The sequence below is a fragment of the Semicossyphus pulcher genome, unplaced genomic scaffold (assembly GCF_022749685.1).
Source record: "Semicossyphus pulcher isolate SPU_LCO1_2020_fin unplaced genomic scaffold, fSemPul1.0.p SCAF_9, whole genome shotgun sequence".
Lineage (NCBI taxonomy): Eukaryota > Metazoa > Chordata > Actinopteri > Labriformes > Labridae > Semicossyphus > Semicossyphus pulcher.
In genome coordinates, this window is record NW_027211770.1 from 8,275,821 (window position 1) to 8,303,228 (window position 27,408).

Consider the following 27,408-nt stretch of genomic DNA (forward strand, 5'->3'; position numbering starts at 1 on the left):
GCTCAAAGTGTTTGATATCACATTTAATAGCTGTCCGTTGCAACATCATGTGTCGGGGGGTGGACTGTGTGACGCAGAATCAGTCTGCTGTAGCAATCAAACGGTTAACTCATTGTAGGCTAAACACAGGAAACAGACTGATCGATAACATGTGGAATATATTGAGGGTTTGGCCGGGATGGTTATGATGTTAGTCATTTCCTGGGGTACACATTGGGACTTATTACACAGGCTGACTAACGCGACATCAGTTTGAGTGAAGTGAAAGTTTCAGATCGAGAGTTTTCTGTTAAGCCTGCTCATTCCTTAGGGTGTGTTAAATGCCCAAGTGTTCATGTCTTCATGTTTTGACCCTTACTTTAAACAGCATTCTCTCAATATGGAGGTATAGGCGAGCACTGTTTACATAAGGGGGCTTCTGCACTATATTGGTGCAGATTAAGACAAGAGGTATTTCCCTCTGGACACAAGCTCAGAATACCTTTCGGCTCTGCGTCCTAACATGAATGATTGCGCGCATGGGGCTCAGGCGCATGTTTGGTTCAGGAGTTCGTGAAGGCACATGTGAATGTTCACGCGGGAATTCCCTGCGATCCTCTGCAAAGCCCCTACATGGCGTCTCTGTATAGCTGCCCTCGCTTCTCGCAGGGCATACATCTAAAGCGGCGAGGTTGCATGAGAGGAGACAATCCCAGCTCTACTGTCCAGACACTGGGTGGAATTGCTTTAGGCATTACGGTGAAATGCAACCAGTTGTCAACGCTACAATTGACAGCCGAATGCATACATTAGAAAGTACTATATTTAGGGAATGTTGTGCATTGCTGTGATCCCTGAAGCAATGGGGGATGAACACCGAGCACTCGGGCGATGCTGTCCATCACTAAACTCTGCGTGAGGCTGAATCTGATCTAGTTGATATAAGCTCAGTCTCATTTGCTGGCTTTGTGGCCTCTTAATGTTACTGCCAGGGCATTTTCCCCATAATGACGTTGAACATATCTTGCTAACCCGGCTCATTTACAATTTAATTGCCAGATAATGAGTAAACACTCTTGTTATAAGTGATGCATCATGAGGGGAACAGTAGAATTAGCTGACATCTCTAGATCACCAGTGCAAAGTGCAAAAATCAGCAGCAAAGTTGATGATTATCTACATGACGGAAAATCAGGTATCGTATCGTATTTTATCATCATTGGGTCGACTTTTTAATGTGCTGACAATATAATGTCCACATGATGACTCTAGCACATGCTGGTCAAGTTATCCCCAAGAGGCCTCTCATATTAAAACTCTTTCTGGCGGAGATCTGAGACTTAATATCACAGGATAAACCTGCCACCATCATCTTCAAAGAGAGAAGTAGGAAGAGGAGGTGGGGCTGGGGGGTGGCGGCGTCTGCTTGTGTTTGTGGGGGGTGTCTCTAGGGGGCGAGTGTAGCCAAGTGTCCCGCCAGAGCTCTTCCATCAGTTTCTAACTGTGACACTGTGTGATCATCTGGCTCTAGTGGATATTTATAACCCCTAGTCAGTTTAAGCCCTCTCCCCTAGACCACCCACCTACCCCCCACCAGCCCTGTGAGCCCCTCGCCCCTGCTTGGCGTGTCGTCCCTCCTCCCCTTGCCACGGGGAGAGCAGGCTGACGGATCCAAACAGCAGGCGCAGCCTGTCACAGTTTAACACAAGGGAGAAACAGGGCAGCTCCGAGCAAACAAACAGGAGCGTCTCCTGTCCTCTTCATTCCCCCTCTGTCCAGCTCTCTCTATCCTCGCCCTCGTCCTCCTCTTCCTCCCTGTACCGTCTCTTAGATGAAGATCATACCTGGTAGGTCCACAGAGTGTTGTTGCTGTGGCGTATCTGTCTGTGTCTAACTGCGTGTGTCTGTCTGGCTGCTGACTGTCGGTGTGTTTTTGGCAAACGCACTGTGTGAAGTGTTGTTGTGTTCCCGGTTGGTGCGCACACAAACACAACAGAGACACGCGCATTCAAATTTACCGAAGAGCAACCTTCAGCAACAGCAGCACAGAATGTATTCCATATTTAAACCTGTCCACAATGTGACTCACTTGAATTACAAGTGCGGTTGGCTGCCTTCTATAGTTTCCTTTATTTGATGGTATGTAGAGAGAAGTGGATGAGGGCAGGGGTCGAGAGGGGCATTGTCACCCCCCGTCAATCCCTTCAGGAGGTGTCTTTCCTGTCAGTCTGACTTCTGACGGGCGTCAACATGGAGTTTATTATATTCAACACTTTTCAGTTTGTCATTATCAGAGACAAACGCGCGCGCGTGTGTGTGTGTGTGTCTGGGCTATTTCTCACCCAACCACCTTCTATTGTCCTGTATGTACAATGTATCTGCTGAAGTGTGCTTGTTGATGTTAAAACTTATTATAAGGCTTTTTAAAGTTGTGTTATTTATTACTATTTTTATTGTGGTGTCACTACCTAGTTATGTTTCTAAATCTAGATAAGACTGGTGAAGAAGGATTTTCATGTATCCTATTGCTTCACTGGGTTTGACCCTTTTCTCCAGAAATGAGTTATCAGTCAAGAATGCAGATAGCAAGCCCATCCTTCGTGATAACATGAAGTACTTGTTGCAAAATATGGAATGAATCACAGAGGTACTTCAGATAAGCTAAATATCTAAGATGGTTATTTTACCTCCAGCTAGTTTGCCACAATTGAGACAGAAAGATGGGTAATGTAGAGATACAGGAACATTGTGCTTTATAAAACAGTATTGTGAAAAGTGTAATATGTAGAACTTGTTGAGTAGAAAGCACCACCAAGTGCTTGAAAACAGCTGAACAGTCAGCGCAGACAGACCAGATGAAGGCTCTCAGTAATAGCTCCAGGGTGGGGGAAACAGCAGGAATTCCAGCTCGAAGCGTCTTTTTTAAAGATGTCGCTGCCACGCCCACACCGCCCCCTCTCACCCCCCCTCCCTGTAAAGTCCCACCTGTCACTATGCGGCACAGGCTCGTCCCTTCATCCCCTCTGTCTTATCTCTATCTGTCGTAACAAATGCCTGCAAGCCCCCCAGGACCCACTCTCCCCGCCCTGGTGGTTTTGGGGCACTTAGTCACCCTGATTTTATTCTGGCACCTGAGAAAACACAAGAGGAAAGGTAAGAGAGCTGCAGGTTGCGGGATATTGGCAAAAAGTGGTTTCCTACAGGTTGAAAAGTTAGAGACTAGCATGCTAGACTCTAAGCATCTTTTCTGTATGTCTACCTCTCTGTCTAATGGATGTTTAACTTGCTACATGCTGATTTTATAGAGCAAACTTTATGTATCATTTTGCTTTATTTACTATGCATGTACTCTTGATACTTTGATCTATATAGGTTATAAGAGTAACTCTACAAGCCCACACCCAGCTTCACATGTTGTGTGTTTACCCTGAGCATTACTCACGTTTACGTGTAACCTTGAAACCTGTCAGCTTGCCACTCTGACCGACAGAAGGTGCCACCAGGCCTTTCCGTGCCGCTGTCACGGAATTTACCCTTATTATGTTCAGACAGCATGAGGCCTCTGTTTGGCTCATGTTGCAGTGGCCTACACTCTGAAAGTCCGATATACCACAATGCACAGACACAAACCAGTCCTGTTTTTTAAGTGAACTTAGCTGACTCTCTTTTGTTGCACTGCAGAGCAGCTGATGAGTGCTGTTGCAACAATGCATAACCGGGACCCTCCCAAACCTGTCTAGTGAAGTTTGGCTATGGATCAAAGGTGTGTGTGTGGGCGTGTATGTGTGTTCTAGTGTATCTTCTGTAAGATAATTCCCTTACTTTTAATACTGTTTCAATACACCTGCCAGGTTAGAAGCACTGCCAGTCCCCAAACCAGCTGCCAGCCGCTGAACAACCAGACAGTCTTACAAAAGACAAGGATCAATGTGTCTTTGATGACTATGCTGGATTAACCCTGGAGAAATATTCAATTTGTATGCAATGAACTACTAACAGACACAGCCCTTTAATGCTGCAGATTTGAGCTGTTTGATACTATGACTTCGCATGGGCCTTTGTTACAGCAGAGTTTGGTGTATCCCCCCAAAGGTACTCGGTTTCTCCCTGCAGTTTTGTAGCCATGTTAGCTGTGTGGCTAAAGAGACGTACTGTGTCTATCTAGTGATGCCCTGACTTTTCCTGATGCTTTATTATGAGATACGAATCTAAATTTGTCTCAGTGTATTACACTTAAGACATTTTCATCAGCCTTAGCAGTGTGTTTAGTGGAAATTAGCAAATGATAGCAGGCTAACACATCTAGCTAAGAGGCCTAATCTGCTTAATTTCACACCTGTTAGCTTGTTAGCATTGTCACTGTGAGCATGCTAGGATGCTAACACATTTATTTAAGCAAAGCTTTGCCCGAGAATATGACCCAGAGACAAGGTTTAACTTATCTAAAAGAGCTGTAAAGGAAGCGTGACTTGGGTGAAAGGGACAAGTGAAAGGAAACTAGGCTGAGATATAGTTAATATATAACTCGGCTTCAATGGAATGTAGAGGGAACAGTAGTAAATATATGTTTAGCAGTGTGTGTGCTCACAAAAAATGCAATAATATGATCAGCTATGCATTGCTAATCCATTTTGATCTCACTTAACTGATGCTAAAATCCTTTAGCATCAAGGATAGATCGTACTAAAACATACATTTTGCAGATTATTCAACATTTTTCTTGAAGTTAGAAAATACAATTGCACTGATATACTAGGGACACATGACTCTAATCTATGATACATTTGACATTAGCTATTTCTCTGCTGTCCACCTGACCCTGACATCATAATGTTCCATGCTAATGTTTTATTGTCTGAGATCCTGAAGACTTTAATGCAGCTGCTGTCCGCAGTGATCTGTGCTCTCTCCGGCCCAGGCCTGTCAGATGAGGCTTTCTGGTCTTAGCTGTCCCCTTTCTACTGGCACTCATTCTGCATGATGACAGCTCTGTCCTCTGTCCACTCTCTAGCTCCTCAGCAGGAGATATCGCCTATTACAGCTCAGAGTTGCCTCAGCCTCTCGTTGGATTCCCGCCACCGTGCTGTACATGCGGAGGTGGGAACATGAATATTCACATCCTCCCCCAGGCCATGTTGGAATGAGGTCAGCAGAAAGGTCACGAGGAAGGGGGCATGGCCGAGCTAGACCTTAAATACTTTGTCTCAAACACAAGGCGCATCACTCGGCATTCTGTCGCTGAACTTTCATCTGTGTTTGTTTTCTCTTTCTCAGAGCGCCAAAACTGGCATGTCAACCGCAGGGGGTGCGGTGAAAATACCAAAGCAGATTTCCTTAAACTCAAACGCACCCTTCATCAGACTTGACATTTATTATTATCTATTGGATTGTTAGAACTCATGGGGTTTTCCCAGGCTGTTAACAGGACATTGGCATAAATGGTCTGTAAGGATTTCCTGGTATTGTCAGGCATAACTGGTTGAACAGGTGACTCTTTTAGCTAAAGTCGGCTCACCTTCCATCTCTTTAATGTGGCAAGTCATCTTGTATAACATCCTGTTCGACATGTGAAGGCCATGAGTGCCGTTCAGTCACACACATTGCCAGACAAAAGCCGTTATGAGATGAATTTGAGCCGTGTGGGCCGTGGTGGTTGAGTTCTGGCTCTTTGGCTTTGGCCAGGTTTGTGGAAAAGCCAGCGTTCTTCCTGGAAACAACCACGACTCCTACTCTGGACCGCTTACTGTACACCAGTGTGTGTGCATATGAGTGTGCCTTTTTTTCCAGGACTCATGAGTGTGTATAAAACAGACTTGACGGCCTACACCACTGTGGCTACCGCTGGTGAACCAGTGGGTATGAGTCATAACATAAACAGTACATTTATGTCTCAGGGGCTCATAGGAAACTGAAGGACCTTTTGGATACAGTTCTCATGTCCTCTGGGAGTAGTGAACAATCCCTGATGAGACAGAAAGACACATGGAGCACAGACAGGATGCTCATTTAGAGCTGATTTTAATTTATGAGCAGCACAGGGACTGTGGAAACACATCCGGTCCTGTGCTGGGAGTTTACTTTTACCACTCATGGCCTCCATAAGGGATTTCTCTCTCTGTCCTTATAGTAAACACTGACATCAGCTGTTTACATAGAGATGCTAATGTATAGTATGACTATGGTCTTTGTATGCAGTTATAGTGATGAATATACTGCAGAGAAACAGAGCTCTTCAAGTCAAATAAACAAAATTACATTTCAGTTACATGGTTAAAGGTTCTTGGGTTGTTTCTTTTCAGACTGTTCCTCCAATCTACTTTTGGTTTGGCCTCAGACTGGTTTGGAGTCTGACTGTTTGAGGAGATTGATACCTCTCTGATGGATACGATCAGTATGAAGCTATAGTTGGTTAGATTTGCTTAGCATACGGTTTGGAACAGCTACCCTGGCTTTGTTCAAAGGAAAAATCTTGGTCGAGTACAGTGACGTATTTTGATTGTATTCACCACGAGGCTGCAACAAACCAAGACTCTGCGGAGAGAGTCACTACACCCAGCCAAGAAATGTTCATGCACAGGGCCCGGAGTTAGCTCAGTGGGTACAGAGGCTGCAGTTCTCGTCACACTGATCACAGGTTCGTCTCCTGGTCTGCCCATCATTTGGTGCATGACATCCCCCACTCTCTACTCCCCGCATTTCCTGCCTCCCTTCAGCTGTCCTATAAATAAAGGCAAAACCAAAAAAATGTGATGTAAAACATGTTAATTAGTGAGCCTTAAAGATGCTGGTTGGGGGATTTTGTTAACTAAAAACAGAAGCAAAGCTAGCTGGTTTCCTCTGCGTTTATGCTTAGCTAAGCTAACAGGCTGCCAGTGCCATGACACAGTGTGAGCATGTTCAGTATCAGAGTTTTTGGTGCAGTTTTGTTGTAGATACAGCTTTGATATCTATGATTGCATTAGGCTATTATGGAAATTGTTGCCAAAAATGAGTCCCAATTCAAATGTGGGTGCCTGTAGAAGCCATGTGGTAGGGTAGGTAGTATCAGCATTGTCAATACTTGGAGCTTGGTTTGTATTCAATTTCTGGACAATAACAGAGCCTTCCGTCTGGGTATTGTATTATGTTTGATTTTTTTTAAATGATTTCTTTGGCGAAACATTATAAAAATCCTTCTGTGCTATGATAATCCTATGTGGATATTATATGCTATGCCCATAAGCCATCAGTTCAGTTCATATCTAAACTCTGAATTTAATAGGTATAATATACTTTGACAATGTAGTCTTAAAATACTTTAATACATTTTGCACACCGTTATCAACATTATATCCCTTTGGGTCAAAAAGAGATATGTTAGCAGTTAAAAGACTCAAAGCAGGTCATTGAGAAATGCAGCTCTGTGAGTGATTGTGTCCGGTGTGACGTGTGAGGAGATCAGAGAGCGTCCTGTAAGGTCCTGGGTCAGAGGTCATTGTCCTGTAAGAGGAGAACGCAGCATATTTAGGTCACTTTCCCTTTTAAATGTGATCTAGAAAGAGCTCAGCTGTGCCCTGTCGTAAATTGTCACATCCTAATGTTGACTGGCGACAGTGGGTGCGTGTGTCAGCTGGAGTGGCCTAATGCTTTGACCAGACATATATTAATTCCTCAGTGATCTTAAAACAGTCAGTATTTATTGTTTGTGGTTTTATTGTGTTCAAAACGCATAAATTATATTGCAAGTTACGGAGCTGTTGATTTCTACAGTGAGGAAATGGAAAAACCAACATATTGCGAGGCCCTTAAACACCTCCCCTTTAAACTGCTGGTGTCAGCAAAGACTGGAATACAAACATTAACTGTGGGAAAATGCCAGATACAGGTATGCTGATAAGTACGGGTAGATTATTTTAGAGCTGTGAAGTACAAGTACAAAGGACAATCGGCACGAGAAAAGTCAACATGAATGTAATGTTGCATTACCTGTTGTCTTTCATTTCGTCCTTAAAAGGGGGGCAGGGCCGACTTGCCGGCTTTCACCTGTCAGAAAGTGCTTCCTGTGTCTTTTTAAAGTCTCGTCATGTCAGCTGGCACCGTGTGTCTGGAGCACAGAGGGCTCACTGGGGGGATGTAACGTCGGCCTCATAATGGCGTCATTGTGGAATCGTGAGCGAGGGGATTACCTGCATGAGATGAGCTCGTATGGAGAGAGGATCAGATTTCTGTACAGTAAGATGTGTTGTGCAGGTGAGTGGAGGGACGTGATGCTGTACGGGCAGGCAGGGGAGGAGTTAGTTTATGGATCTATAACAGGAGGGTGAAGCCATATGGTTTTTCCTACCAGAGGCAGACACAGAGACTGAACAGAGGGTCAGTCTACTCATTACAGTCAATGTACAGTATAGTATAGTAAGTGTTTAGCTGAATATTGTTACATATTTAGAATGATAATTATCGTTATGGTTATTATAACATGCTTTGCCACTGACCAACAGTTGGTGGCAGTAATGAGCGACAAGTTGAATAATCAAGTATCTGAAGTATCAAAGCAATAATTAATGAAATTATAATTAATTAGGGCAGAATTTCACTTTGAGAAAGCAAGCAGAAGAAAATGATTCGACAAGACACATTTTAAAAACACAAATTCAAACTGACCTCGTCTTCAGTCCGGCCCCACGTGCACATCACCACCATCACATTCTGAAGTCAGTCTAAATTTTAGAATGCAAAATCGTATTAGCTTGATTAAAGAGTTTGCATCCAGACATTTCTATCAGGGTTGCATTTACACATGCAAAATGATGCCTTCATTCAGTCCGTTCCATACCTGTAAAAAGAAGAGGAGCATTAAATGTTGCTTAATCAAAAGAGCACAGAAAAACACAATAATACAGTTCAGTTTCTGAATACAAAGAGAAAATTAATGTTTTAATCAAAAGATAAAACAAAGATCCACTAAACGTTTCTCTATAAACATTCTGTAACATAAAGAGATGATTTGCCTCCAGCTGTTTCTGATGCCATAAATCCAGCTATAAAATCTCACCTGAGAGAAGAAGTCACTCACGCAATGAGTACATTACGACCAGCAGCACCATCTTTGACATTCCTGTGTTATGAAGGAGGGAGGCACCAAACCTATGGGACCTGTCTGTCTGTGTCAGGCGTTTAGATGTTGTGACATGTTTGAAGATAATAAAGGTAGTCGTAATTTACATGCAATCCTTTCGAATAGCTTGAGATGGCTGTGAGGGTGTGCTGTTTAATGTATGCACTTTATGGTTTGAAGCAAAACCTAGTATGTTCTTGTCGTAAATGAATAACTGCAGTTGATATGAGGTTGTCGTTACAATCTTTATTAACTTGTTTTAAAGCAGCATGTCCACCCTGATAGTGTCAGGTGGAAAAATATTCATCCAAAACCCAACCAGCAGTCTCATCAAGTATGACTGATCATGGTATCAGATACTCATTACTTGATTTTTTTTTTTTTTAAGATTATGTTTTTGGCCTTTGCCTTTATTTGATAAGACAGTGGACGAGCCAGAAATATGGGAAGAGAGAGTGGGGATGACATGTAGCAAAAGGCTGAGGGTCGGAGTCAAACCTGGGGCCGTTGCATCAACGACTAAGCCTCTATAGGACGGGTGATTTAAATGCTAAGCTAAATTAGCACCCCGCATCACAGTGAGGTAACAGCTACATTTTATTGTATTTTACATGGTAAAGTATTTCTCACAATTTTTGTTAAAATGAGACAATCGTTTACACAGGAGGAAAACAATGATTTAAGTAGCAGTTATGGTGTCTTAAAGTGTTGTTATAGTGCTGATAGTATTTAATCTTATTACTACATTTTTATATACATAAAGAGTTTCAATGTCTCACTTCTGGCATTCTTTCAAGGTTATTGGGAGAAAAAAAGTTTAACACAAGTTTACTGGAGTGTGATCTGGACTGTTTCCGTGGTTGAATCAGGGATGCAGTTGGGTGTGGTTGTGCTCTGGTGCCATCTAGTGGTGAGAATTAGTTCACTTGTAGAGCACATGTTTGTTAGGTGGAGGACGTGTTTTCCTTCAAACGTTATAGGAGACTCCTCCATCTCATATCTATAAATACAGGCGTGAGTAAGAGTCAGTCGCTGTTACCGCTGCACATGGTTCTGTTTGTTTACAGCTGTTGCCATAGAAACACTACTCGGGTTCCCCTTTTTTCCACATTTGCGGTGGTGTTTGGAAACTGTCGTGAGTAAGACAACTTGGAAATGACACATGTCCTGACAACAGATTAATAGAACAGGAGGGAAAAAGGGGAACCTACAGTATTTGCTTTAGGTTTAGTCATGAGGGCTCAGTCCTGACAGTTTCTTTGAACAGTTTGACAAATATCCAGTTTTCTCTGTTCAGTTTGTCAGTTTTTTCAAATGATCGACTCTTGAGATGGGAATTATCTACCCTCTCGCTTTATCCATTAATAAGTGTTTGAATAAAAATTTAAGTAACAAGCCACAAATTTCCTGAGAAAAAAAAGAAATAAGACCAGGCTAAACACTATAGGTACAACTTCTCAATTAGATACATGCAATTTGTGATGGCCATCGCGGGCCACTATTGATAAATGGTAAATGGACTGCACTTATATAGCGCTTTTATAGCCTTCACACCACTCAAAGTGCTTTTACACCCCAGTCACTTTCACCTTTTCACACACTAGTGGAAAGGTCTCAGTGCCAATTTAGTGCCTTGTCCAAGGACGTTCAACATGCGACTATAGCAGTCAGGGATCAAACCACCAACCTTCCAAATGAAAGACGACCGACTCTACCACTGAGCCCACAGCCGCCCACCAGAGCTGGTTAATCCATAAATGAACCTGCCCATTAATCAACAATGCAAAAATGTCTTGTAGCAAGTTAATATTTTTTTTTAAAATTAATAATGATAATGTTTTATCCTGTTCAGCAGAGGAATTTTCCCCACAAAAGCCCAATATGCACCAGCAGTCAGCAATAAAGATACACAGTCAGCATGTGTGTGGATGTGGATTTTTCATTGAGGTGGTTTATTTCAGTCTAGAAAGAAACAAGGCAATGAAAGGTCAGAGGTTATAAGCTCATCCTGTCTTTTTTTAGAGCTTATAGCTCTAAAATTACAGAAAATCTCAGCGTGGTAATGAAAACACACAGATCTAGGCCCAGAACATCCCTTCCTTTTGCTGTATTACACTTTACAAAGACACTTAATTTTGTATACTAAAATGAAAAAATACTGTGTAATACTTAAACCTGAATATGTAATGACTTTCCTTTCTGTACACTGTGACAGCCCCTGATCTGAAGTATCACATTGCATCGCTCTCACCTGCAGAGGGAGACACATGCTGTTATAAATGTATTCCCTTTACCAGTCAAACTACCTCAGCTCTTTCCACATCGCAATGTTGCATTCACAATCACCCAAATGAAACATTAGCAACTGACCCGGTCCCAGATGTGGGGCTTTCCACGCAGGCTTCCAAAGCTGACACAGAGCTATTTTAGTACTCAGCTGCCGTGTCTAATCCAGAGGCTTGTTGAGTCTGAGTTAAATTGGGTTTGCAGCTTCATCAGTCGATCTGACTCTGACAACGTTATCTAAAGGCTGCTGTCAGGCTGGAGGTCACGGCGGATCATGGCACAGATATGGCACACACTCCTGTGATTAGAATGAATGTGAGCTGGATGAGCATATATCTTAATATCTAAATTTAAAGACCATAAAAGTGTCAAATATAAAGTTACAGGAAGTCTTAGTTTAGTTTAGTTCTACTTGACTGAAAGGCAACACTTGATTTTGTATTTCCAGTTAGTCTGTGTTTTCTTTTCTTACTTTTTTTGATACCTTTCTTCCTGCTTTGAAGTGAATAATTCAAGGTCACATGAAAAAAGGCTTAAAAAAAAAAGGTTTTAAATTTGGTGTCCCACATGCCAGAGTGATTGAGTCATGCAGCCCACTGAGCATCACAGCTTGGATAACACTGTTTGATCTCCAAGCATCCGTACCTTTAAAAGGGCAGTCGTGTTGCAAAGGATCTCTCTGCATGGCGTGAGGTTGTTTTCTTTGCTCAACCGGCTTTGACTGCTAAGCACAGCAGAAATACGATCCGGCCTCCGCTGTGATTCAGGTGGTAGTTACCGCCTACTCCTCCTCCTCCTCCTCACCCTCACCCTCACAAAACAACTAAGGTGATAATCCAGGGTGTGTTTGAGCTGCTCCTACTTTTATCAAAATTCCTTTTCCTGTTGGGTGTGGTTGCCAGAAATTGCAGTAAAAGCTTACACTTTCACCTTAATTGGTCAAGGGAGACCAGGAGGTTAAAAGGGGGGATGAGAAAAAGAATGGGAGAGGGAGATAGAGAGAGAGAAGAGCTTACCTGTAAGAGCAAACCTTTCAGTGGCTTTATCGTTCCCCTTCAGTCCACCCTCCCTCTGTGTAAACCCTTTAATTAGCCCTGCAGTTCAGCACTTTCAGAAACCATAATGAGCCATTCTTAGAATTCTTTGGTTCTCTGATTTGTTTGCTTGTTTGGTAAAGACTCCTTCGAGCTTAAATACAGGTTATTTTAGCCTTAAGTGCCTGCAAGCCCAACCATGTGTTTGTAGGTATAGGAGGCATTACAGATGTATGGGAAACATGCCAACCTGCTCAGCTCCATGTAGTCTAAATTAACACGAAAGGATAAAAAAGACATTAAACCGTTGATACTCCCAGGTCAGACTATAAACGTTTTAAACGTCCAAACAAGTTGATGGACAGCCTATCATAGATAGGTATGAATGTTGAGGGATAATGAAGTAAAGTGTGGGGTTAAGGCATCAAGACTACTTTTTAAAATGTAATTTTTCTTCAGCACCAAATGAAAAACCAGTGACAGCAGAAGGTCTGGTTTTCAGAACCTCAAGCACTGGTGCAGGATAGACCTAACTCGTTATGTTTGTGAAAATGGTTTGGTATAATTACTGTAAACAAATGTGACCACAATCGGTGTGCGATCTAGTGAGTTCACATCCACACATTAGCGTTGTGCGCTCTGTGAGACTAGCATTTAGCTTACACTACCGCTGTGCCAAAATGCAAAGCGAGAATGCTAGCATGCTCACTTAAACCATGCTAGCATGCTAACGGTTTGCAAGATTTAATCTTTATGATGTCCAGAGTCTTAGTTCAGCATGCATGTAAGTATTATATGTAATAGTAGTATATGTGTTAGTAGTATTATATCTATTATTAGTACATGTATGTATTAGTATGCTATCTGGTGAGTTTACAGCCACACATTAGCGCTGTGCGACGGTGAGACTAGCATTTTGGCACAGTGGTAGTTTAAGCTAAATGCAAAATTGAGAACGCTAACATGCTAATGGTTTGCCAGGTTTAATGTCAGCATCTTAGTTTAGCATGTATTAATATTACATGTAGTAGTAGTAGTAGCAGTAGTAGTAGTATTGCCATTAGTAGTAGCCTACATGTATTAGTATGCTATCTGTTGCGTTTACAGCCACATTAGCGCTGTGTGCTCTATGAGACTGCATTTTGGCACAGCAGTAGTTCAAGCTAGTAGTTTAATGCTAACATGCGTATTTAAACCATGCTAGCATGCTAATGTTTTGTCAAAGTGCTGCTAAGGGAATATCATTAGCTTAACAAGCATTAAAACAAAGCATAATCAAGCATTTAGCATACAAATAGATGCACTTCACTTCAGCTAATGCAGTCCCTTGTGTCAGAATGTTCCCTTGGCAATGCAAGATGAGTGTTGGAAGAGGAAGGCCGACATCCCTGTCACTTCCATCCTAAAGAAAAGTATCAAACCTCAAACTTGTCATTTAGAAAGAAAATACTTTCTCCTCCTATTTTCAACCAGCTTTCCCTCTCTCTCTCTCTCTCTCTCTCTCTCTCTCGCGCTCTCTCTCTCTGCTGGTATAAAAAGCCCAAGTGTTCCATCTGGTTTTGATGAGGCCAGATGAGGGAACAGAGTAATAAGCATGTTGAGACCTTAATGATATGTCTCCTCTTTTGGTGGAAAGATCTCATGACTAAGATGTTCCACACTTTTCTGCATCCTCGCCTGTTTCCAGGCGGGTTCCCCTGCTCGTGTTTCCCAGGAGGTTCAGAGATCCGACGCGATGGGTGTTGGTGCATGTTCTGCTGCCAGAACGTGACAGTTATCACTTACCATCTACTGTTGCTTCTGCATCTCAGATAACCATTAATATTCTGATTGATTCAATTACAGTCTATTGTAGTCTGCAGTTTACACCTTTAATTAAAAAGTTTTAAATATTTATAGACATTTTAATGAATTGAATTCCTGCAGGCACGCTTTTAGGCTGTTGATACAAGCATTTTCCAATGATTCCTGACAGTCAGTTCTGTGCTCGATATGAATCCTTTCCTTTTTCCCATTTAATTACCTGCCCACATACCACTCCCTAATTCCTCGGCTTGCCTAGACATTGTATGGAACTACAAAGGTGTGTCTCCAAATTTGCTAACGTGGCTCTGAAATGAGTCAACACACTCGCGGACACACACACACACACACACACACACACACACACACCCGCACACCCACGCTGATACACTCACACTGACACATTAAGTACCTTCATGTTCATACAGGCCGTGTTCAATACTCAGCGCTCTTAAAGAAGAGAGTGGTTTTAAGATGCCTGATGAAGTGATGTCAGTCAGGGATGTATACCCACCTTAGGGCTGCAGGGGCAGGATTTAGCAGAGGTAGGACACACCCTGTCCTCCAGCTAAGCAGCACATATACTAGTCATATAGGGGACCATTATGGAGCCCAAAGTAATAAACTGTGAATAAGAACAAGACTCAGGATTCACTCTTGCCGGGCGGAAACTTTAAAAGCAAGAATATGTTTTTAAATAAGAAAAAACAATCTTACTTTTGCAAAAGAAGAATTCAGCATCAATAAAATGCACCATTACTCTACTCAATATACTCAGTTGTACGCTAACTTTAGCTAATATTAGCATACTTTACGTAAATATTATTGTATCTGACATTATTGTCACTAAACTGACTGTATGGCTCTTTTCTACTTGGGATACTGTTATTTTACATTGAACCATGCATCATTATTCATTAAGTGTAACGTGTTGCCGCAGGTGCTGCTGTTTAGCAAAAGGTCCTTGGGGTTGTGAATTTGGCTGAAGAATCTGCCAAAAATTCCTGCTTGTCTTTTTGATCTAATGACTGATTGATAAGTCCAAAGTGGGTTTTTTTCTGCAGTTTAATCTACCATGGAAAATAACTTTGTATCCAGGCTGTGATCCTTGAAATATGATTCAAGTTTAATTAAGAAAACCCAGAGAACAGTTGTGCTGTTTTCGCTCGGCAAAACACCGTGGCAAGCAGGAAGTGATGCATTTGAAGTTCTCTAAAGGTGCTTTTCGACCGAGAGTACTAGGAACTTTTAGTTCCAGGAACCTCTCTTCAAGGAACTAAATGGTTCCTCAGGCCCATTGTTTTCTGCGTTTCCACAGCAGGCTAAAGTCCCGGGAAGATTATACAAATCAGGCCAAGGATGTATGGAGCCATCGCCGTGTCTGATTCCCGCTGGGTGTCCTTTCACTTTCATCAGCAAGGCCTGCGCCTCATTGGCGGTCCATCTGACGTAGGCTTTCATCTGACTCCATCTCAAAGCACGTTGATAACAGTGAGCTTGTAGCTGCAGTCTTTTAAACATGGCGGGTGAAATAAAACGCTGCGAGTACTCCACCAATCAGAAACGATCAGCACTGCAGGCCCCACCCTAAAAGTTCCTGGACCTTTGGAAAGTACTACCCCCCAAGCAGGGACATTTCAGGGGGTAAATCAATTACCCCGGTACTAAATTTAGAACCTGGTTCCTTCTATTGAAACGCACAAAGTTCTTTAAAAGGTTCCTGGTTCCTGGTTAAAGTTCCTGCTGTCAAAAAGCACCTTACTACGTTTGTATTTAATGCCACAGAATAGGAAAAGCGTGTGTAGACTGAGAAACAATAGTCACTGTGGCTGGACCCCTAAAGAAAGGAGCTTTGGCTACAGTAACTGAAGCTTCATCAACAGACCTCATCATCAGTTTAAGTAAGGAAGTGACTCATTACAACAATGACCACTCAAACACAGATGTTATCAGAAATAACAAATAGAAGTAATCAACAAAGCATTTTGCTGTGTTGAAAATACACATAAGAGTCCGTATACCTGAGTTATGATTCAGTTTAACTTAGTTCAACTTGTCTGTAAATCAGGGACATTCAGGGTGTGGCCATTCATCACTGCCTGGAATCCATCACAGCCCTTCCCCAAACTATCTCACCCCCCATCTCTTCTTGTTTTTTTGCAGTGAGTAACTCTGAATGTGAGAGGTCTGAGGAATGCTGTGAATAAGTAATGATTAACTATGAGATGTGAGTTTAGCTGCATGTGAGTGTTCACTGAGCAGACGGAAATCTTTTTAGGCTCTCCTGGTATTTAGTTCATATTGCATTGCACTTTAATGAAGTATAAAAACTTATCAGCACCGGTTATTTGGCTCCTTTATGACTCAGCTTGTGTGTCTTGCGCAAACGGAGCGATTAGGTTATAGCACATGCAGGTTACCACACCTCGTCCTTCCCCGCCTTCTCCTCCTTCCTCCTCGCCTCAGCAGGAGGAAGGGGTGTGTCCACAGCCCTACCCACCATGTCCTCCACACACTAACGCCACTAAATACACACTCGCACATCACTCACAGGGACAGGCCCAGACTTCATAGCCCACAGGCACCGATTGCAATGAAAGGAATAAAGTGAGCGCTAGAAAAGGGAAGAGAAAAAAAAATAGAGGAAAAAAGAAGGGCAGAGCCGAGCTCAATGAGGGAGTGAGGAGGTTGAGAGGCGAGAGGGAGAGAGAAATCATAGGTTTGTGAAGGGCTGGCCACAGGACTGCATACTTTGGGACGAACTAAGGACCAGAGGGACAGATAGGAGCGAGAAGAGCAGAAGTTGTCATCAACGGGAAAAACTGCCAAGGATATTTTATCATTAGGATTTTTATTCTGTGTGCTAACAAACCGCCACAATGAACTCTCAGCAGCAGAGGTACAGGAATTTCTCCTCTGATAGCATGGGCAGAGAGAGGGTGCCCTCAGAGGATGGCTATTACCAGGGGATGCTGAAGGCTATGGACGGCAGAAAAGGTACCAGTATGGTGGCGGTTAATGTTAAAATTGCATAATGACAAGCTTTAATCTTGATCTAGTTGTTCCTCTTTGTGTGAGACGCTGCTGGGCAAGAGTAAAGTGTTTTTTCAGGTCAAGGTGAGAGGAGCCTTGGAGGTTGATGCAGTGAGGATTTATTGTTAAGCGTGTTATCTAATGCATGATTGACCATCAGAGTGTATTTTGTAGCTGTAAAAACATACATTTAAAGTGACTTGCAGTTATTGTGGTTGGACTGTACTGTCCGGTGTTTCCCCACACTCTGACTTAAAGAGGATACTCCCCTTTTCTAATGCATCAGCAGCTTCCTCACTTTGTATTGGTCAGCAAAGCCCATTCACAAATTCTGTTGTGCAGCATGTGTGTGTGTGTTTTGGGCTGAGTGAGTCACTGTAGCTACAGACTATGCGCCTTTGGTTGTACTGTAGCCTGGATGACTGATGCAGTCTTCCCTTTTCCAATGAATTTGCTTCTCTTTTTAACATGTATTTAAATGCCATCTTTAAATAATATGGGTATTTCACAGAAGTATTACTCCTATCCTGTTTGTACCATCAAGTCGTATTAAGGCGTTAACCTCATCAGCACAGTTGGGTCCTGCCACTGTCATTATGTGTTTACTTTTCTCCTGTGTCTCACAGTGATGACACTAGGATGAAGAACTGTTGACCAGTGGTGGACAAAGTTAAAGTCCTGCACTCAAACTCTCGCTCAAAAAGTAAAGTTAGTAAGATTTACCCCTGATTATGGGTTAAAATATATAATGTAATAATAAAATATTATTAATGCACTGATGCACAAGTAATTGGCTATGGTGGAGCTTTATTAATGGCACCGTTGGATCCTTTTTTTAATAACATTTGAGCATAATTTATTAGTATATCCTATATTTTGCGTGTAACCTCAAATTGAAGGTTAATAGAAGTTGTAACTTTCACTCTGAGATAAATCAAGTGGACTAAATAAAACATTTTCCTCTGATATGTAGTGAAGTAAAAGTTAAAAGTAAATGGAGACACTGAAGTAAAATGTACTAATGTGACTTTAACTTTCGTGCAGTTCTGTGCTGTAAACTTCACACTTCACTAAAGCCTGTTTTTGTCTGCTGACATTTCATACTGAACTTCACTCGGCCCTCATACACACACATACCTTTCACTTATAAAGAGCAATGGCTCCATAAAGGGTCGCAATTTTTGAAACCCGATCAGGTGACGTGGTGTGAACAGAACTCTGAGACCCGGCAGGTCAAGGTGCAACTCCTGTGGGAAACTGCTTTGTTTACTTCAGCATTTAGCAACATCCCAGTGTTGTTACCCGCCTCTCATCACGCTCCCACTCTGGGTGACACTTTGCCCTCCTGACAGGAAATAGACCGACGGGGGAACGTGTAGTAAAGCTTTGGTTTAAATGATAAATGAGGAGGTTAAAGGTTTGCAGTGTCTGTGTGAGGTTTCCATGGTAGCGCCATAACACATTTGCAGGAGTCATTGCCGACACCCTGCTGAGAAGACACATGTAGCCTGTGGGCGCCAGTTTAGCTTTAGCATTGAATCACTGCCCTTTGATTTCATTGCAGGGTGTGTCAGGACAGTAGACTGTTTGATGACTCCCTTAAAACTGATAAGAAACAGGACTTTGTGTCTGGAGATCTTTATGGCATGGTGTGAATGGGAATGATGGCTGTGTGAGTCAATGGGGCGCCCCAGCAAAAGTGAAACGGAGTGAAGAAGATTCCTCATCCGGCCTAAATGGTCTTCTTCAGTCCCACAGTGACACTTTTAATCCTGTGTAACTCAAGCTGCTCAGTGAACCACAACCTTTAGATCACACAGGTCGACATCAGAGAGCTGAGAACAGACCGATGTGTCCATAATAAATGTGGCAGTGACACACCTTGTGGTTTTTCACCTGAATCCAACAACACATCACTGGGTGGGTGAATGCAGGTCTGTTGTCTTAGTGGGTGTGTTCCTCGCTCAGATCTTGTTGTTTCTTGTTGAAAAATTGCGCTCTGATAGTTATACCAGCCAGGTCTTGTGGTAATCGCACAGCATGTCTTTACGCATCGAGAACATTAGGGGTGAACGAATCCTTTTGTTTGCAAGAGGACAGCTGGCAATGACGGAGACATGAGCTTCCAAATACAGTGTTTCTAAGACAATAAGGGTGCATCTGCCGACAACGAATGAGCTCTGATGCGGTATGACTCAGATGCAGGCGTGCACAGTCAAGAGACGTTTTTCCACCTAATGATGAATCTGTTTGTCCTACGTGGTCTGGTATCTTAGGGATTTCCTCTTTGTTGACTGCTTGTGTCTCAAATACATGCAACTTCCAACTTCTGTCCATCCATAATTCACATATTTACTTGCACCTTAGCTCTAATACATCGTGTAAATGTTTCCATTTATATAAATTTATTTTATCTATACGTGCCTGATATTAAACTGTGTTTTTTCTATTTTGCAGATGAGCGAGATCGAGTACAGAAGAAGACCTTCACAAAATGGGTGAACAAGCACTTAATGAAGGTAAGGACCTGTGCTCGACTTTCACTCGTTCTTTTTGTGCTCTTAAGGTGCATTAATACTCCTGCTCACACGCGCCTACAATATCATGTTCCATATTTATTTCAATATTAATCAGGTAGACGTGTTAAATAATTGGAACTGAACCAAAAAGGGGAAGAATTTGACTTTTTTGTCAATTGACCACTTGTAATCACAAGCAAGGTGGATATCAAAGGGTAAAATAGCATAACTGTGGCCCAGGTCTAAATAATACAGCAGGCAAACAGCAGATGTTCTCTCAGTGAGTCATCAAACTGATTTGCCTTCAGCCACAGGATGCTATGTGGAGTCACTAATAAATGTTGCCAACCTCTTTTAGCCTTATTGCTCAGCCCCAAAGTAACAAAAAAAACTGCAGTTCCTCCAGGGGCCACTCGAGGCTTGCTCCAAAAGTGAGTCAATCCCCATAGAGCCTCATGTTAAAAAACCCAACTTTACAGCAGAATTAAACAGCCTGGTAGACTTTGGTCTTCATAGCTTCTTTCTATTCATGGGAACCTTTAATTATATCAGGCTGAAAGTAATGCATAAATAAGGGCGTAGTCCCTTTGAGTGACAGATGGACGCTGCTAGTTGTTTTCTAATTGTCGCCTCAGCTGGTGGTGGTGTTGGGGCCTTTTGAAATTCTTTCATGCACATGCCTTTCAAATATTATGACTTACTGTGCAGTTTATAGCACTAACAGACCATCCAACAAGTCTGTGCTCAGCCACGAGCACTGTTTAGCTTTAATCCCTTGAGCCCCTTTCCCACTGGTCGAAAAACCCGCTAACACCCGGCTTTACAGTAGACCCGGGTAAGTATCGCCTCAGCTACAATCGCCAATGATGGGAACACAAAACCCTGGTTGACACGCTAATCTTGGTCCCCTTTCCGGCACGATGCTATGACTCCCGTCTCCGTCTGAGCAGGGCTCCAACATCGTTCCAAATTTGTCAACGCCGAGTTTGATAAGTAGACTGAATGAGGAATAGATACAATACAGACCGAACTACCATAACATCTTCACTGGGCTCCATGCTGCTTACCAAAGAGTATAATGTAAGTTCTTTGTGTGTACTGTTGTTTACTAACCCTGTCTCTGGCGCGTTTATGACGTCAGACGGTGACGCAGCAGAAAAGACTCGGTCTTCCCAGGTTTGAAAAACCTGCATCCACGCACTAATTTTGGTGGGAAAGGGCTATCATTGTTTGCCACCAGCTTGCTCCTCTTAAGCGTCACCCTCTCGTCCAAATATGGTCACTTCTGGCTCCACCAAAACAACAGCGTGGGCCAAAAGGCCATCTGGAAGTCAGTCCATAAACCAAAGGGTATCAGTGGCTACGCCCACTATTAACACAGTCCATGGTTGCAATTATGATGTTAGAAGTTATCAGTCTCGCCCTTTAGAACACGTGTTCATGTGCAAATACAGTAGTAGGGCTTGGTTTATATTTATGTTGGCAAGAACCTTTTATTGTCAATGTCTGACTCAGATCAATAATTGGGAGGATGATGTCTATATAAGGAAGATAATATTTTGGCTTGCGGGAGGTTTTATGAGATAATGTCAGTATCAACACTGAGGTCCTTGAACAGTGACATAGATTTTATGCACGCAATTTCAGCAACAAAGCTTTATGACAGCTTATCTCATCAGACTCCCAGAATGCATTGTAATGTTGTGGATTATTTTGAGTGACAGGCTATCATTATCGAATGTAATCCGTCCCCCAAATGTGTCATCTATAAACTCCTTCGAGCTTATAACAGACAGCTCAACCCCCCACTCGCATAAACACACATTAGCTAGTCAGATATTGTCTCACACTCTGCTGCTAACATCGCACACTGACGAGGAGGCTCACCAGAAGTCCAGTCTGTCACCAGCTGAGAGACTGTGTAAACTATCCATCAGCACTCGTCCACTCTCACCTACCTCACTCTCCTTTCTCAAACTACGACCTGAAAGCCCTGCAATGCATCACACGTTCAGGGAGGTAAACAGGTCAGAATGGGGGGAGAGTCAAACAGGCCATACTCCTCACTCTGGAGTTCCTCATTAGTAGTGAAAAATGAGCCCCCATCACACAATACCCCGCCCACAGAGCAATAAAGTATCCCTTTTCTAACAGGAAACTCCCATTGGCAGCAACACATTTACAACATTGTGACATTAAGTGCTTCCACATTATTTATACTTTCACTGCACAGACACAGGGCCATTCATTTTTTATTTATAAATGGAACAAGAGGGAAAAAAATGTGCACAAAGAGAGTTTCCATGAATGTGCAGTGCTAACGTATTCTGCCACCACTCACGGCGTAGTTACTCCCTCTTTTTCTCTTAAGTGTTCTCTGTGAATCTTTGAGGGTGAGTCACAGACATCTGGACTCACTTAGCTCCTTCTGAAAAGGCAAATCTTGGTCTCGGCCCAGAGCCCACGGTGGTTAAGGCCTACGGTAGCACATGTGCTGCACAGACTCCTCACAGGGTCTTTGTGTCTACCTGCGTTCATGCCCAGCCTAAACTGAAGGAATGCATTGATGCGTGGGAAGTTGCATAAGGCCCAAGAATTAAAACTAATGTTGTTGTTGTTGTTAAATTAATGAGAATAACTCATGTAATTTAAGAATAGGATTTTCATTATCAAAGGTTATGCACACTCGTAACAGTCACAGGTTGGGGTGGAGACGGTCAGAAAATGTATTTATAACCCAAAAATCCCATAATGTGAAGCAGCACTCACTGGTTATAAGTCTGTTCAAAAAAAATATTTCAATAACTTTGAACTATTAATATTATTTTTTGAAAAATTATAAAATTTAAATTAATAATCTCAAAGAGTTTCATGTAAATAAATGTCTGTTCAGTCACTATCTATCACCGAACGAGGTAACACAATGGTGATTGAGCCTACAGCCCACTGATGAAAACCTTTGCATTTGCAGTATTACAGACTGGGTGTTTGTGTCAACTTTCACGGAAAAAAATCACAAGTGGCGCCCAGCTAGTGACGAGTTTTCCAGCACCCAGCAGTGGTTGGTCTGCCAGAGAGGGTAGGCGGAGCTAAGCGGCTGCTTTTCCGGTCTCTGCAAGTGTTTTGTGTAAACAGTAATCTACTATGGCTGAACAAACAAAGAAAAGATCGATGACTACAGATACAACTTCAAAAATAAGTGAAAATCCAAAGAAAAAGAAACAAACTCGACGCTCAGATGAAGGCAAACAGTCTAAAAAGGAAAGAGACCGTCAGCGAGGAAAATCAAGAGTTACAACTGGAGCCAACCGTGGACGTCACACATGCAACACTGTCTGGATATCTGGGAAGTGAGCTCCCGCAATTACTGTTTATCGCCATATGCCAAAGAGAATAAAACGAAACCTTCAAGATTACAACTTTAAAATGCTTGATCGATGTCTTAAAATTGCGGCTTTTGTCCATCAAACAATCCAAAATCCAAAGACTTGTCTTTGACTTTCATAATATCAACTATCAAGCAGCAAATACTTTCATTTTAAAAGCTGGAAACAGCAAATGTTTAACATTTTTGCTTAAAAAAACAATTTCAATATTTAATCAATTAAATCTAAATACTTTTAATTTGGTTAATTAATTCAATCAACCAATCATCGCAGCTCTAACGTACATATTTTTATTGATAGTTGGTCTATTAACTTAGGACAGCATCAAGCCACTATAAAATGAGAAAAGGCTCCACCTACAGTCAGCCACTGGAAATCTCATTTGAGGAGGAAGGCACATATTTGGGAGGGAAAGTGTTAACTCTGGCTCAAAGTGTGAGACTGCTCCTCTAAAGTTAAACTGATTTAATGGCTTAATGGCTGTCCTGACAGTTTGAGACTACAGGTCGGGTACAAAGCTGTAAAGGGCCATCAAGTGGTTTCCTCTGCTCAGTAAATCGTTTTTTACTGTAAGACAGAGAGGAGAGTCAGAGCAGCGGATTCCTTACAGCTACATCTGATTACATTAAAAGCTTTGTTCATGTACGATTCTACCTGCCTGTTAATGGCAGGATGCCCCCTCAGAGCTGACAGGAATTTCACGGGAGGATGTTCACATTACGTAAAACCTAAAGCATGTTAAGTGTTTGTTTCCAGACAGAGTATCACAGCCCCTCCTGGTCCCTCCACAGGACCGTCAGCCATTTGTGCTAATCATTTTCACCTTGAAAAGTTTACAGCTCTGAGAGGGCAATTTGTAGCATAACACCCGCTCTTTCAGCAGTGACAGTGTGACTGAGCGGAGCCTCAGAGACCACCGCCCCTTCGGTCGAAGTAATTGAGGGGTGGTGAAAGATGGCTGTTGAGCACACACTGAGGAGATTGAGGACTAGATAAGAACACAAAACAATGTTTTAACAAAGGAAACAATCATATCAGTTTGTTTAGGATGTTTAAAGCTTCTTATAATGTGTCTATGCAACTAAAGATTACATATATTACTCAAATAAAAGGACTGTATTCGGTAATCATAGTGCAGTAAGTGTTTTTTACTACATAACAAACTGAAGAATGTGTTCCTTGAGTAGACAGTGAACTCTAGTGGTCGCAGTGTTTGTTGCCTTTAATGCACTCAGATCATCACTGTAGCTTCATCGTGTCTGTGCAGGCAGGTGGGAGCATATCAAAGGTTGTGCTGAAATTCTTGCCAACATAAATCAGCCACTGTTGTAACTTGCAGGGGAAATTTACTTTCATTCCATTTTAGGGCCGAGGCCCCGTTCACCGACGTGACCAAACACACTCCCATGAGAGATCCACTGAAGTTTCTCATAAAAATACATATAAAAATTCTTCTTCAACTTTCTTTCTCGTTCATGTTTATCATCAAATCATGTACATTTCTACTTCCTCCTAATCATCGCTCTTAATGTTGATTCCTTTCTTCATATGCTTTTACTCACTTTTGTTTCTAATCCTTCCATTGCTAATCCATCCTCCATCTTTGACCGCTCCTAACCCAGCATTATAGTGCAGAGGTAAGTACTGGCATTGCATGGAGGCAGACCCTTCTCTTTTTCAAGCTTTCTCCTCCTCTCCAGTCCTGTGTTTTCTTGCACTATCACCACATCTGCCCTCACACCCTTCACATGCTTCACTGTCTAATTGCAGCCACACCACACCTCAGTTTTATACACAGTGAATGCAAAAACCCCTGAGATACCTTCGTCTCTTTGTGTTATAGTTGATTCTGAGGTCACCAGTGCACCTTTTTTTTACCCCACTGATCTGTATTTTATTACCATCTATCAATTGTCAGAGATGACAGCTGCCATTTGGTATTTAGAGCAGGAGGCAGGCTTGGCTGCTCGGGGCGATGCATTCCTCACCTGTGTAGAATTGTACCAGTGAGGGGAACTTGTACAACACAGTTAGAAAAGTGTTCTTCAAATCAATATGCCTCTGTTAAAACTGTGGCTCATTAATTAAGTTTCACCAAGTTAATGCGGTTGTTGTAACTTTGCATTAAGTACTGTTACCGTCAATTGTTGCAAAATATCCCCATACTTTTTCCCACACTGTCACTATAATAACAGCTTTTGTAAAATAATTAATATGGTGGTTGGAAGGAGGACAATCTTAAGATAATTTTATGTTTTTCTTCAGTCACGAGTAAATGAAATATACGGTGCCAACTTTAAGTCAGCTACAAGTCTGAACCTCCCCTGGAGAAACATTGGCGTGTTTTGTAATTAATGGAAAAAGATCTTGAATCATTGTAACATATTTGTTTCCTTTGTGTCCTTACAGTCCCAGCGACACGTCACAGATCTGTATGAAGACCTGCGAGATGGACACAACCTGATCTCGCTGTTGGAGGTCCTCTCTGGGGAAACACTGGTGAGTATCGCTATGACGACTGAACTCAGCTTCCCTGGGAGCATCTTGCATCTTTAACCTAAACCATCATCCATCCTTTTGACTAAAGCCTTATCCAGACTAATTACATGAGGAGTATTTAACTGAAGGCTGCCCGGTAAATCATCCCTGTGGCAACAAATTGCAGCCAATGAGTCAGTCTAAGTCTTAACCTGAGCTGAACTTTGCTAAACAAAGACTAAACCACTCTGGCAGCCCCTGTGTTTACACTCCCTTTCTGTCTATCTCAACTGTCTGGCTAGTCACGTTTCTTTTCTTAGTTTTTCTTCCTCTACTCATGGCTTAAAGACGAAACTCATTTCAAAGCCAGCGGCAGGGTGCTGTATTAAATGCTCTGAGGTGCAGGTCTGTGCAGAAGCTTCTCCGCTGCTGTAGTCCATTGCTGCTCCACCAGCTCCAGCTCTGCATCTTCATCTAAACGCCTCCATAACTTATATGCATTAACTCCACTTTGGCCTGTGTGTGAACTATACTCCGATCAGATCTGTGACTTTTCTCCTCTTCCTACCTTTCCTCCTCTTTGCCTTCCTTAAACCCTTCTCTGTGTGTGCTGACGTTTGCCGTCTGGCCTTCTCCTCCTCTCTTTGCTCTTGCTGGGCTAGCCGAGGGAGAGAGACATGGTCAGGAGCGCTCGGTTGGTGAGTGGGTCGATAACTTACAGTAGACATCTTTTTATTCCTTTTTTTCCCCCTTTATATCATTCATCTGCGCTTTGCCAGTGATTTGGCCGTGCATGGTATCCTGAGCTTCATGGCAATTCAAGTGTTTTTGTTGCCTTTTTCCTTCCCCTCATTGACAGGCTTGTTTTAGGCATGAAGCTGCAGGATCTGTCTCTATTTATCTGTCTTGTTTTTCTTTTCTGCAGCATTTATTTCTAGCCCTCACATTGTTTATTTTTACCAATCCACACCTGAAGTTTAGAGGTAAAGCTAGCATAATGCAACATAAGCTAATCTCGGCATGCTGTCTGAAGACTTAAACGACAGGAAACCTTGTGACTGGCCCAGCCAATGCACATTTCTTGCTGTAATCATGGTTTATTATTTCCATCATATTTCCTTTTTCTGCTGCAGTGTGTGAGACAACCTACCAGAATAAATCCAAGCTACAGAATATCCAGGATTCACCAGTTATTCCCACATTTGTCTCTTTATTTCCAGTTCCAGTTTTCATCCCATTAATTTCTCATTATAATTGCATTCTTTCTGTTCTCCTTCACCATGAGTGTACAGAAGGATCGTCTCTGACAGTCTTGTGTCATGTCACTTAACATCTCCTGTACTCTCTCCTCTCCTCTTCAGCCCAGAGAGAAAGGCCGCATGCGATTCCACAAACTGCAGAATGTACAGATAGCACTGGACTTCCTCAGACACCGGCAGGTAAGACTTGAAATGATATCTTTAACTTTGGAAAACTAACCAAACAATGGCAATTATTTGTCATAAGATGCCTCATTGTGTCTGCTAAAACAATACAACTGTTCCTGTCTTTGTCTTCTCAGGTGAAGCTGGTTAACATCAGAAACGACGACATAGCAGATGGAAACCCCAAGCTCACCCTGGGGTTAATATGGACCATCATCCTTCACTTCCAGGTCTCCTCCTCTGTCAGTGTTGTTTTTAATTTTATTATCCCTCTGTACCTCTGTCCCTGGGATCTGCACCTGTCAGCTGCTGTTTCCATCTGCCTGGAACAAATTCCAACGGGTCCTACTCTTCAAAACTCCTCTCAAAAAA

At 42.4% G+C, this 27,408-nt stretch overlaps 1 protein-coding gene across 11 annotated transcripts in view; it reads left to right on the forward strand.

Moving 5' to 3' along the window:
• LOC138583579 (plectin-like) overlaps nt 1-27,408 on the forward strand; it is a 129,082-nt gene that overhangs the window by 67,980 nt on the left and 33,694 nt on the right. For 4 of the 11 annotated variants that reach the window (XM_069655463.1, XM_069655455.1, XM_069655459.1 and 1 more), the window contains exons 2-5: nt 19,687-19,748; nt 25,544-25,633; nt 26,974-27,051; nt 27,174-27,278. In XM_069655463.1, coding sequence (XP_069511564.1) covers nt 19,687-19,748; nt 25,544-25,633; nt 26,974-27,051; nt 27,174-27,278 — 335 coding nt within the window. Of the gene's footprint in view, nt 1-1,789; nt 1,827-16,449; nt 17,194-19,686; nt 19,749-25,543; nt 25,634-26,973; nt 27,052-27,173; nt 27,279-27,408 lie in introns of those variants that run through there. The other 7 variants (XM_069655456.1, XM_069655458.1, XM_069655460.1 and 4 more) reach the window with 4 other exon arrangements.